General features: G+C 39.1%; 1 protein-coding gene across 4 annotated transcripts in view; it reads right to left on the minus strand.

Moving 5' to 3' along the window:
* Nucleotides 1-14458, minus strand: part of myo16 (myosin XVI) — a 119706-nt gene that overhangs the window by 67079 nt on the left and 38169 nt on the right. For all 4 annotated transcript variants that reach the window (XM_027164642.2, XM_047815215.1, XM_027164639.2 and 1 more), the window contains exons 3-5: nucleotides 13785-13855; nucleotides 12335-12478; nucleotides 1287-1395 (exon numbers count right to left, since the gene is read on the minus strand). In XM_027164642.2, coding sequence (XP_027020443.2) covers nucleotides 1287-1395; nucleotides 12335-12478; nucleotides 13785-13855 — 324 coding nt within the window. The remainder of the gene's footprint in view (nucleotides 1-1286; nucleotides 1396-12334; nucleotides 12479-13784; nucleotides 13856-14458) is intronic.

Genomic DNA, 14458 nt, shown 5'->3' on the forward strand with positions numbered 1-14458 from the left:
GTACATGCTGCTATTGAGGGCTTGGAATTGTTAGGATAAAAAAAGCAACAGTGACTGGATACAGAAGATACCGACATGTCACACACAAGTGAGGAACAAATAGTGTTAGTGTATTGAAGTTATGTGGACATGGATAGATCAACCATAGCTCTTATACCTCATGGAATTCAAAGAGATGATGATCTGTGACAAATGAGCTGTCTGCCTTTCTTCCCCTACTTATTTATTTAAGGTGACAGCTTTGCTCTGATTATCATCTGAATGCCAGCTTTGTGTTCTAGATGCAGCTCTGACTGAATTTATGTTTTACATAGTGTGCGAACGAGTAATCCACTGTTGACCCCAATATTTTAATTATACAAAAAGATAAAAATAATTGCATTTTTTTTCCATATTAATACAACAGTGCAGAATGATACGGAAGTTATTTTTAGGCTTTAAGTTGCTCTGAGCTGATGAGAGAAAAGCTAACGGTACCCTAACCTTTAACAGATGCAAGCTTCCTGTTTCCTTTAGAACTCAGCCTGATTGATTAGTAGACTAACAAGGCTAAGCGGCTATTACTTTAGGACACATGGCTTGTTTAAGATAGGTTATTAGAGATAGGTCATTTCTGCATTGTGCACATTTTACACATCTGTACAGTGCATGAATGTGCTATAAAACATAAAAGATAATATTACCAATGCGGTATATATATATATATATATATATATATATATATATATATATATATATATATATATATATATATATATATATATATATATATGAAAAGATAATTCTGCTTACTATGTCTGAAGAAGATTTCAGAGCTGTTGATTTTTCAATCATGCAAGCAATTACTTCTTTGGGTCTCTGTTCATTAATCGGCGCTTCTATCTCACTGCCAAGCATAATTATGTGGATATACCTTATGATCCGTTCAGCAGCTAATTCCCGAATTAAGTGAGCAGCTCATGTATGAAAAATACACATTTCCTGTCATTCCTCTTCATTCTTATGCGTACCCATATTCCTGAGAGGTTCTGTCTTGCAAATCGATTATCTGCAAACAGGCAATACCTTAACCTTAGCTGAATAACAAAAGATTGTTGTTTAATAATGGCTATTAAAAAAAAAGGCTATGTTGTTTAATCCCTTTCTAATTTCGAGCATGGGTACAGGATTTGCATTCATGTAACCTCTGTGTATAGCAGACTAAGTTCATCTCAACGTTAGCTTCACTATTATTTCCAGACATGGAGGTCTAATATAAGGCTTTTTATTTATTTATCGAGTCGTACCACACTCTTCCAGGTGCTTGGTGATAATGTAGCTGGTCTCGCTCCCCTCTGTGGTGTAGTCGATTGGTACGTTCCCATTTACGTCCTGCAGAAGCGCATTGACCCCGGACTGTCGGAGTCAGCGGCGTAGACAACGTGGTCAAGGGTGAGGAGCATTGGGGAAAAGAAGGGAAACAAAAAAACAAAGAAAGGAGACATAAACAAATAGAGTCTTTCTCACCCTAATTCTTCAGTCAGCAATTGATAATAAACAAGCACTCATTATCACATGGTGCCAAGTGCCTGAGGTTTCTAAATGCAGGATGAGCAACATTACTAGACAATAGTGAGTTAAGTAAGTCATTAAGAGTGAAGCCCTGAGGTGTAAGAGAGGGGGGCCGGGGGGGTGCTGTACTGTGTATGTGGCTGGTGGGGGGCTGACTTATGATTTATGGGTTCAGAGAATCGATGCAGGGAGCTATATATTTAAAATTCAAATGATCCACACTACTGGCTTCTGCTGATACAGAGAAATCAGGACTAGAATACATAAATACACATATACATATATATATAGAAATGTTTCGAGAATTGAAGTGTAGTATTTCTCTTTGTTAGAGAGTGGAATTAACACATCAATTGTCAAGTGGGCCATTATGAGCCTCTGGCTATAAAATAGGCAGTGATAACAAAAAAAAAATTAAAAAAAAAAGCATTGGCTAATTTCAAGCCCTGAGCTAACACAGAGATAAGACAGGCAACGTTCTTTATATATCTCAGCCGAGATATCCTACTAACAGAATTTTAAAAAGAGTGCGCAAGCGTTTTACATAAGATAAGATGTTCAAACCAGAAACTTCAGCAGTTTGCTTGAGATTCAGAAACATTATAGAGAACTGTGTATCACAAATTCCCCCCACCAAATATACGGCTCCATCTATTTGTCTGGAACAGGTATTTCAAAGCGAAAGTGTTTGGTTTATTTTTCCCGGAGCAAAGCCGATTGGAGCCGGTCGGGTCATGTCAATCATGATCACAACCGGGTTAAAGCCAGGTTAATAAATGGATTAATCAACATTAAACATCAGCTGCTCTTTTGTCTCTATTCAGGAGCAATAATCCAACAAGGCAACATTGTTCTCCACTGTTACGCACTCACACACTCACACACACACAGCTGTAAGTCTCCAGAGAGTGATGACAGATTTGACAGTGTGTCGGGGTGCTGAGAGATCTGTTCTGCTGCACGAACACTGCTATCTGTCCACACAGCACTGTCTCATTGAGATACATGCATGAACGACATTGTCTACAAAACACACACTCTCATAAACGTCACAGACATATTGGCATATAGACTGGGTAAAGATGTATGATTCAGGGGTTAGTGACCAGAAGGGGAGTCAAATGCCTGTGTGTGTGTGTGTGTGTGTGTGTGTGTGTGTGTGTGTGTGTGTGTGTGTGTGTGTGTGTGTGTGTGTGTGTGTGTGTGTGTGTGTGTGTGTGTGTGCTTATTAAGGTAAAGTGTCTATTGATCTGTCTGAGTGTCTGGTTCTGGGACAAACACACATAGCTTGGAGTTGCTGAAAAGACAACTATGCTTGATGCATCATACGTGGCCCCCCGTGTGTACCCATGTCCTGATGAGATTAAGGTTTTATCTCTGAGAGAGGAAAATAAGAAGTATGAGGATGAGTGGTGAGTTTGTAGGTTCTTTCTCTCTCTGTCTCTCTCTCTCTCTCTCTCTCTCTCTCTCTCTCTCTCTCTCTCTCTCTCTCCATACTCTCTGTAAGTAATGATGGAAAGCTGCTGAAGATTTTTTCCTCCTTCAGAGGAGACTGTCTGTATTGATCAACTTTCAACATGGCACTCTTAAAACCACTTCAATCGGATTGACTGCTAAACAACAGCATCTTTAAATATGGAGATCTGTGAATCAATGCATAACCATCTCACCCCATCAAAATATAATCAGCTAATACATAGGCAGCGGATCATGTCTGAGTCTTAAAAAAAAAAAAAAAAACGAAACGAATGTAATTGTTTTGACATTAATATGCACTACATATAATTCTAAGTAGATCTTGAACAATAGGAAATCTTTAAGAACATTATGAACAATTAAGAATCACACCCTAATACAAGTCAATATACTGTAATTACCCTGAAAAAACAAATATTTCTAGGTGTAACAAAATCGTGATACCTGTAATACCACGTATATTCATTGCTAAACGTATGCTAGCGTTTAGAAAATGTTTTGTGTAGTCAGATAAAGGTATTTTTGTCACTAATCTGCATTTCTACCCACTATATAAGAATGAAAGTCATCTTCTATTCAAAAATCGGACATGTTAACGAGAATCAAATTCTCATTACTGTCTACGATGCTTAGCCTGAAGTCTTTATATCTATTATATAATTAACTGAACAAGAAAACATGCTATTAAATGTCATTGTGTTTGTCCATGTCTAAATAATTTATTGAAGTGCTACAGAAAGCAATTACGGTAATGACCAGTCTTAATGTGTACCACTCAAAATATTAGCTAGTAATCAGTGCCTGTATTAGCGCTCATCCGTCCATCATGTCGGCATTCTTTTGTTTTAAAGGTACACTACTGAAGAGGGTTTCTTCATGTCCAGATCAACTCAAAAAAGCTGTGTTCCAGTATCTTGAGTATCTAGACTTACTACTACTTGACAATTTAATGTTTTAGATGACTGAAAGCCTTCATCAGCACCTCCATTGATCCACATTGTTCACGTGGTTTGCGCTGATACTAAAGTCTGGTCAAATTAGTATTGGGTCTCCTGTACTCAGTAAAAAAAATAAAATTAGGATTGACAAGCTTCACCCTGGCAACCTAAACCTATACTCAATCATATTATGATGGATTACCACACAGAGACAGGATGACAGAAATATATTTATGCCATCTCTGTGTCTAGGATTAGGCTGCTGGGACTGATCTAATTTAATATTGGTGCACAAAATGTAAATACTGGGGCCATGAGGGTTTGTTCTTAAACACAAGCTCTGATTTCCCCAAAGACATTAAATGATGCCACAATCATCTAAATAAAATATCTACAGAGAACTCCTTAGATAGAAACGTACCGGTCATTATATTAGGAACACTATACAAATGCTGGGTACTAATCCTACTTATACTGTTGCTACTAATGGAAGTGGTACAGTAGCTCAGTGGTTAAAGTGTCAGACTACTGATCAGATGGTTGTGAGTTTGAATTCCACGACCACCAAGCTGCCACTCCTGGGCCCCTAAGCAAAGCCTTTAACCATCAATTGCTCCTCTGTATAAATGCAAAGTGGTCTTGATAAGGGGGCATGAGAATGCTATAAATGTAACGTACTAATGCTGAGCAAGGTCTCTGATCTTAGTACAGTTTTGGTGAGCCTGAAATGTTCTTCTGCTGTTGTAGTCCATTTGCATCAATTCCTATGTTGTCTATTCTGAGATACCTTTTCGCTTGCCACAACTGTACAGAGCTATGTGACTAACTGTAGTCTTTCTGTCAGTTTAAACCAGTCTCGCCATTCTCCATTGACCTCGCTCATAACAAGCTTATGCTATTTGTCGGCAGAACTGTCTCTCCCTGGATGATAAATACATGCATCGCACTGCTGGCCGCATGACTGGCCGATCAGACTGGCTGCAGACACCGCATGAATAAGTAGGTGTTCGTAATAAAATTCACAAATTCAAAATCTCACAATAATTGTGCAAAACACTGTATTTTATAAGTTAAATGCATCAAAAGAGATTCATAAGGGGGAAAAAAACAGTGGTGTCTTAACTAAAATAGTTGCAGACTCAAATTCCAGCATTTCCAGAAATCCAGTGTTTGGCTCTTGAGCAAGACATTTAATAAAGAGCCATGCTTGGGTCATATTCTGCCTAAAGCTTGAGTTAAAAAAAGCATCTCCGAACTGTGAGGGTTGGCAACCTACAGTACTGTAGTGGTTAAGATATTGTGCTACCACTCAGATAGTTACAAGCTCAAACCCCAGGCCTCCAAGCAAGGCCCTCAAGTGCTCAGCTGTATTTTACATTTTAAGTTGCTCTGGATAAGGGTGACTGCCAAAGGAATACATGTGAATGACTAATTTGGAAAGTGCAGTTTAAAATATCTAAAACAACAGTGATATGCTGTTACATGCCGGATGCTTGTGTGAGCTTATTATAGCAGGAGAGGATGTGAAGTATGTTTTGACTCCTGTCAAGGAAAAAATGGAGGAAGTGTAACCAAATCACCAGGTTAATATAAACCTAACTGAATATCTGGTGATAATAAAGGCAAATGTGTGATTGAATCTCTCCTCCTGTGACCCAATAAACAGACACAAAGCCAGCCTTAATTGCTTCTCTCCGATTAAAACCTGTTATAATAATTGGTCAGTGGCACCGATGTAAAGCCAGTATAAAATGGGAATACGAGGAGGGGTGGCTAATTAACCTAAAGTGCTTGGAAAATAGGCATTCGTTTCTATATTTTCTACTTATCTGCACACTCTAGGGGCTATTAAACCAGCTAGGATTAGGGGCAAAGATAACCAGCACTATAATGCATATGTTGCAAATGGCTGATGTTATTAAGTCAATAATAACGCAGTAATTGGGCTCCTGAATGCCGTGAGTGTCTAAGCATCATCCAATAGTCAGGATATCAGGAGTCCAATCCGTTGGCATGTGTGGCTGGGATTGCCTGTACTGTCAATCATAGAAATGTCAGCCAACTCCCATTGTCTCGGAATTCATGTATACAAAATAGGAGAGGCAGTGCTCTCTTTTCCAAACAGCTTGCTTATTTAGCTAGCTTCCTACAGTATGTGTCACAGGACAAACATATTAGCCATCACTCTCCCAGATTTGTAGTCTTGAGTGACTCAGCAATCAGGAGAGAATTAGCAGTGACATAAATGGGACGGGGACAGAAATCTTAAAACTCCAAAGAATTTGAGAAAAATGTCAGTGACGTTTGTACATGTGTCAAAAAAAGTGAATCTGAAAAATGTGATGGTCCAATTTTGCAGCAGGCATACTTGGAAGAGGGAGCAGTGCACAAAATAAAAAAGAAGAGAGCGTATGCCTGGAGTGGATGTGGGAGGCTTCATCCTAAAACCAGCATTGCACTGAGGAGATAAGAGTATTAGCACAAGAGAAAATAGCCGACGGCAGCCATAAAAACAGAAAATAAGTCAAATGAAAGAGAGAGTGTGAGAGAGAGGGAGGGAGACAGAGAGAGAGAGAGAGAGAGAGAGGGAGAGGGAGAGAAAGAGAGAGACGATATGAAACGAGGAGAAATGAATTGTGCATGAAAATATGATAAATTAAAGAGTGAAATTAATTAGAAGATTAATATGTGCATTATTAAAAAAAAGCTTGAATTTGTTGAAGAAGGTTAATTATCTGGTGGGTGGGGTGTGTAGACACATTTTTCAATCTTGGAGGACCAAATGTCCCCACAAGGATAGAAATACCTGCCACTTTTCTGTGTGTGTGTGTGTGTGTGTGTGTGTGTGTGTGTGTGTGTGTGTGTGTGTGTGTGTGTGTGTGTGTGTGTTTGTGTGTGTGTTTGTGTGTGTGTGTGTGTGTGTTGCATAGAGCTGGGCTGAAGCATTGGTGGTTGTAGGGACTGTAGGAGGCTATGTTCACCATAGAAATTTACTAAGCATTCACAATTTTGGAAACACACAATTGTATAGGCTGTGTGTACATGTATGTGTGTGTATGTGGAGGAAAACCACAGTGAAAGCCCTGAACTATAGTATGGAGGAGCTCCAAAATGTGTATCCATAGCAACGGAGCAGTCTGTTCACTAGAGGCTGACTCACCTGTGTGTGTGCGCATGTGTATGTGTGCGTGTGTGTGTGTGTGTGTGTGTGTGTGTGTGTGTGTGTGTGTGTGTGTGTGTGTGTGTGTGTGTCGCCTCAGAGAGGAGAATCCTCCAGTGCTCTATCTTCTTAATCATGTCACAGAAAAACACAAGCGAGTGCCTGTGCAAGCAGCTGATATACTGTAGCTGCTAAAATGATGCCAACATGATTCACACCTAAAGCTGTCAATCTCACCAGTGTGCTGGCGTGAGAGTCATTCTAAACATCTCTTTTCTCCTACTTACCTATTCTGTTTCATTTGAATAGTACTAAAAACTAGGATAATTCACCAAAGCAGAATGTTCCAGATAAGGAAAGGAGAGATTTCAAACTTAAACATTTCTCCTCTGTGAGGAACTGATCGAATGACAGGGTACTGGAAGGGACACATTTCACTGGAAAACTGCTCAGACTACATGATTCCGCACTGACTATTTGTAATAAGAGATGTTTATAGTAAGAGCTTAATTCTCTGCCTGGACAAGAGGATAAAAAAAAAGGAGAAAGTACAAGAATAAACTAGTGTTCCATTATTAGCATACCCATGTGCAGACATGTGACCCACTTCATATTCAACAGTGTTATACTCCGTGTGCGTTACACCAATTGCTCATGTTTAATCTAACATTATTTTCTTCAATAAACTGCTCTGATTTCTAAAAAGTCAGGTAGTTTATGACAGTTAAACATAAGGGATAATTAGCTTCTTAAAATCTATTCTGGGGTCAAGTTTCAAATCTGGAGGTTTAAGCATAGCAAGCTACATTCTGCTGGCACATTATCAGGACATCACTGTTTATATAATGAATCTGATAATACAGAAACTACCTAAGTCAGAACCCCTAGTGTCCTTCATACAGTATTTTACAGTTGTGAATAATTCCTGAATTCATAACTGCCATGAAATCCCATAACTCAGAACTACTACTCTACCGCTTCACCTTAGTTATCAGATGAATGTTAAGTTACACATTACTCAGTTTGTTTTCTCTCTGTGATTCAGGAACCTCGGGGAAGTGGCTAGGGTGTTGGACCACAGATCCGAAAGTCATTTGCCCAAATCCCACCGCAGCCAAACTGCCACCCCCAAATCCCAGAGCAAGTCCGCCAACCCCTAACCGCTCAGCTGTAAAAACATAAGATGTATGTAACTCACATCTACCCAATGTTCAGATGTTATCTATTTCAATCAGCTCCAAATTTCCAGACATTTCTCCTGTTATTTATTTTGTTAACATTTTGCTTTAAAGTGCCAAACAAATACCAATCAGGAAGTCATTCCGTTTCCCAGGCTTACAGTCAAACACGTGCCCTCCTGAGAATCCCCAGGGAACGATAATCCCCATCGATCTTCTCATCTTTTTGATTCTTCTCTGCGTTCAAATTTAACACCTTCCTGATTAATTACAGTTTATTTCCAGTGTGAAAGTGCACATGTGAGAGGGGCTGGAAATTGTCTCCTCTGTACTACAGTATAATTACAGTGTCATTTCCTCTGCTTCAACAGCTCTCCTAAAATCTTCTCATACTCGACTATGCAAATGAGGCCTACTTTCAGAAATAGTCATTCATACATTTCAGTATTTATACAAAGAAACACACAAACACACAAATCACAGCTGCAGAAAATTGCACTTTACACACACATACACACACACACACACACACACACACACACACACACACACACACACACACACACACACACACACACACACTTTCCGTAGTTGTTCTACATGAGAAAATATTTGTTACATTAGAGAAAAATCCCATGCAGCGCCTAAGTTATCAAGGCAATGACGTCAAGAACACGATGAGTAAACACCACTCTGACAGAACATACATGAATAATGCAGTTCCACACTTCTGACAGTTTTCTTCCTTGAACTCTCACATTATACACCTTACTGAACACCGCTGTACAGTAGAAAGATGGAGGAGGAGAAGGGCGCAGGGAACACGGCTGGAAGGAAGATCTAACAAACATAATGAAGAGAATATTTGCCTAGAAATTTTTTTTTGCCCAAGCTCTCTCTCTCTCTCTCTCTCTCTCTCTCTCTATGAGATGTTTCTTCATGTGAAAAATGAGAGGTCAACTGTAATATTTTACATACTCAATCTCTAACTAGAAATATTGGAAACTGAACCAGCTGCTTAAATACAACACCAAAAGCTGTGGATTTGCATGTTCTGGTCCTGCCTCACCACCTGCTTCTGTGCTTCATCCTAGCAAAGCAAACCTCCAGCAGCATGAAGGTTACATTAGACATCAAACATCAACAACACAATTACTTACACACACACACACACACACACACACACACACACACACACACACACACACACACATAAACCCACACACACACACTCACTCCCACTGCCTATCAGAGCCTAGAGCAAACAGGCTACATCTGGATGCAGTGCCATATTAGAGCTAATCGACAATCTCACACACCTACACCATGTGGAGGACGATTTCTCCATAAGTACCCGATAAATCAATTTTCAACTGATGCTTCTTGCAGTTTGGTTTGTCAGGGATTATACCTGAAATAGTACAAACCAGTGGTATTCATCTATAATGGATAAAGGTCCAGTTTCATAACAATCCTTCTTTATAATTCATGATCACTAATGATTAGTGCATGCCCTTTCTTAAGATTCAAAACCTTCTCTTAAGATTTGTTGTGGTGCATCCTGCACTCAGATGAGCTACAAAGGTGTTCAGTTAGAACCGTAGAGAAGAAACGCACACATCTCTGTCTGTTCGTGTTTTAACATTTATTTTCTACAAGCACTTTCATTACGAATCGGACCTTAACAAAACAGGAAATCTTTCTTTGCTTTCTGATCTGATGTCTCTAGCTTGTAGACCTTCTAGACCTATGAGCTGCCTTCAGATGAATAATTGACTTAAAAGCATGTCATTAGATCGCGTATATCAAGTATCAGTTCCAGAAGTCATGTTGGTTTGTGTTTAGAAGCAGCCGCAGAGCCGTAGTTGTTGAACTGCTGCCAGTTTTTTTTTTTTCCTACATTGCCCTGCAGTAGTTTTTCAGTTCAGTTCCCTCACATACTTTGCTGGGTCCTCATGCAGTCTGCCAGTAGAGGACTATTGGTATAGGGTTTATTTTTGTCAAAGAAGCGTTTGCAGTGCCACAGAACGACGGCTTTAAGATACAGTCAGTGATTTTGGAGAAAGATTTAAAAAAAAATCAGCAGTCACTGTTTCCGGCAAAGCAACACTCCTATAATACATGCACCTGATTTTTCAAGACTACAACACCTGCATGCTAACGTGAGAGAAGGACTTCTTGAATTCGTTTTATGTTGGTGGTTCACATTAACTGCACCGCAGATTATAGAGTTTCTTCTCTGACAGATACCTGCTTAAGAGGAGATGTCACTTATTATTATTATTATTATTATTATTATTATTATTTTACATTTACAGCATTACAGCATTTAGCAGACGCCCTTTATCCAGAGCGACTTACATTTTATCTCATTTTTATTCAGCTGAGCAATTGAGGGTTGAGGGCCTTGAGGGCCTTGCTCAGGGGCCCAGCAGTGACAGGTTGGTGGACGTAGGAATCAAACTCACAACCTTACAATTGATAGATCTATATTAAATCTAGGTGTTTAAACTCTGCATAGTAAAATAAATCAAATAATTGTGGAATACAACCTTCTAATTGTCTTAAAGTGACTCATTTCAATCATATGGATCATAGATGTATGTGATTTAAGTATTTAATGTTGGGAAAATCCTTATCCACATCTGAACATGTCTGAACTCAACCTCCATCTGAGAAGATTAGACATGTTCATTCTGACATGAGAGAGAGAGAGAGAGAGAGAGAGAGAGAGAGAGAGAGAGAGAGAGAGAGAGAGAGAGAGAGAGAGAGAGAGAGAGAGAGAGTGTCCAGCGTTAGCAGTATTCTCCCTAATGTCTCCATACACTCTCCCAAAACCAACACCACAGCAGGTCAATCCCTCTCTCTTTAGCTCCCACACCAGCTTAAAGGGCAAACGTGAAGCGTTACACTATTTCCACCTCTTCCATTATTTACACAGACATGCACGTACATATCTAACAAGTTCACTGACAGTGTGTCTCAAAACATACACGATATTGAGGTGAGAAAGGTTTGAATCATAGGTGCTAGGTCAAGTTACTCATTTCCCATGCCTTATTTCACTTTTACCCCATCGCTACATAATCCGCTTTAATCTGCTATAACAGGGTGTGACAGAGAATATGACCAGAGGAGTAAATAAAAAAAAATTAACAATTACAGGAAGAGGACACAGACAGAGGAAATACAGGAGGAGATGCAACAGTGCAAAAACAGGCAATACAGCAAACATACACATGGTACACATGCATTATAGTCCGCAAGCTGGTTCTTTTACACAACTGTATTTACTTGCATAAGCATGTTACAATATAAATCAAATCATCACAAAGCACTACTGTATTACTGAATCTAATTTCTCAGAAGGTGGCAATTAATTTTCTATTAGGTTTGTGGTAATGCGTTCGTCTTAATTCTTATTGTTCTTGATTTATAATGAATTTGTCATCAACAGTTATTGTTTCTATAGTAACAGCTTATTCACAGGCATTTGTATGGCAGCTACAATGTAAAACTACAAATAGATTAAATTGAACATAAAAACGCAATTGACTTGGTGTAAGGAGATGTTTCACACATGTACAGTGTTCGGTAGGTATTAGGAATTATATTGTGCATGTAGGTGTTCAGGATTTTATGCTTTGTGGTTTAACATGACAAGTTTCATTTTGGTCTTATTAACAAAATAGAGAAAAAGGGTGCTGTCTTGGAAATGACTGTTTTATAGCTGTTATGACGTAGGCTGTTATAACATCATTAACGATGTTATTCCTTGGCATATAGCTGTGATGTAAGAGGAATAAGATGCTTCTGGACAAGATATGTCAGATTGAATACAGCACACACAACCCCAGCATTGTTCCTGTGCTGTGATTTATTCGTTAGTTCCTTTTCTATTTTGTCATAATAGTGATTACATTGATTAGTAAAAGTACATACTGAGGAAGAAATAAATTGCATTCAAAATTCTGAATATCAGTATGCTTAACAATGTGTGTGTGTGTGCACGCGTGTGTGTTAACCCTCACCAAAAGCAGCAACAGCGTCATATCAGTGTAGTCGCAGGCGCAGGCCACATGCAGCGCAGTCCAGAGGTCTTCATCCTGAAGATTGACATTCAGGCCTCGTTCTATCAGAATCTCTGCCGCAAACACATTGTCATGGCGCGCACACTGCAAAAAGTAGAGAGCCATTATCAGAATCTCAAACATATGGGCAGGCAGCCACAAAAATCCTAATAGTGCTACAGAGAAATACTAATCATACCAAATGGCTACAGTTCACACTAAAAGCAGGCAAATTCCACTCCATTCAGCAGGTAATTAAAAATTAAATGAAAATAAAAATCATTCTGAAAATAAAAATGCAATTTACTAGAAATGTCCATTGGTGCCTCATGATGACTCACTGGTGTGCACTGCTGGCTAGACCTGATTGTTCATTGTTATTTCACAAGTCTTGTATCAGGATTGCTTCTAAAAAAAAAAATGACTCTATTTACCAGACGACAAAAGAGTTTTGGGGTGCTCATGTTTCAAATTACATTTCTTTGTCATGTTCAACACTCCATATTGTTGTGTAAGAACTTACGGTATTTGAAAGTAAGACACTCTGGGTCTTAAGAATTTGTATTTTTGTCCTAATTATTTCTGGTTTTACCTAACCTACTAGGAGAAATATATTCAATGAATAGTTTTTAGCACAAACGTTCACACCTTCAAAGTAAATGGTGATATTAAACCCATTTTCATGGTTGTTCGGCTAAAATTTGAAGCCGTTATATTGAAGCGTTGGAATTCTGTTATCTTGAACCTTTAAAACAGAGGGACACTAAAAGCAGTTATATCAGTCCTGAATTGATTGAAAATGTCTGAAAATTGATTGAAATTGATTGAATAAGTGGATTGGACTGGGACACGAGTGTACTAGGAAAAAAGGTTAGCCCATGCTCCAATGTCTTTCTAGCTTTCAAGGGGTCTCATATAATCAAGATTTTGTGAGTATTATCGTATAAATAAAGACGTTATAATGTCGCACTTGCATGTTCAAACCCATCAGCAGTTTCAGGACAAACAGATAAAGCTGATAGCAGCAATTTTGCATCCACATGAGTATCAGAGCTACTACCTGGAACCTGACCAAGGCTCTTAATCTCTAACTGTTCACTCAGTGGCCAAGAAGCTGAGCCCATGCTGTGACTCTATATATTTGTTCATGTGTAACAAATGGTGTCAGCAATAAACAAAAAATAAATAAATAAATAAATAAATAAATAATCATTGGACATAATACAACAGACAAAAGAAATCAGATTTCAAAAGCTTTCAGAATGAGGCAATGCTCACAGTCAGAGAAAGAGAAAAATAGAGACAGATAGAGGAGTTGTGTAAGAATTGTTTTTCTGGGAGGACGGCTGTTTGAAAGAAAGATGGTGGAAGACCTCTCCAGAGGGAACGTGACGTTGGAGTGTGTTCATACCAGATGGAGCAGCGAACCTCCTGATGAGAGAACTGTGTTCAGGTCAGCTCCCTCCTTCAGTAGCTTCAGAACTGTAACAAGATACACACACACACACACACACACACACACACACACACACACACACACACACACACACAGACACACACACACCCCATACATTAATAGCACCCAAGATGACAGTAGATATACATGATATGGCCTGCCTAAACACTTGACTCTCATTTTTTTTTTTTAGATAAATGAACATTTCTCACACTGTCTGTTGTCTCTCACACTAAACCGATACAGCATAACGATCCTCTATGGTCAAATGTTTGTGCACACCTGACCATCTCATCCTGACACTTATATGTGTGTTTAGATTTATTCCCCCCCTTCACTGCTTTAATAAGCTCTAGTCTTCTGGGAAGGCTTTCCACTTGATTTTGGAGTGTGGTTTGGGGATTTGTTCATTCAGCCACAAGAGCGTTAGAGCAGTTAGGCACTGATTATGTGTGAGGAGACCTGGAGTGCAGTTGGCACTCCAGTACATCCAAAGAGTGTTTAGTGAGGTTGAGGTCAAGGCTCTCCTCAAACATTTGGCCATACAGTGTACACTGCTTGCATTAAAAGTCCTCGGAGAGTGTGTTGATATACTGCAGAAGTGTGGATGCTTAGTACAGCTCCATGCT

This window comes from Tachysurus fulvidraco, chromosome 6, assembly GCF_022655615.1.
Source record: "Tachysurus fulvidraco isolate hzauxx_2018 chromosome 6, HZAU_PFXX_2.0, whole genome shotgun sequence".
Lineage (NCBI taxonomy): Eukaryota > Metazoa > Chordata > Actinopteri > Siluriformes > Bagridae > Tachysurus > Tachysurus fulvidraco.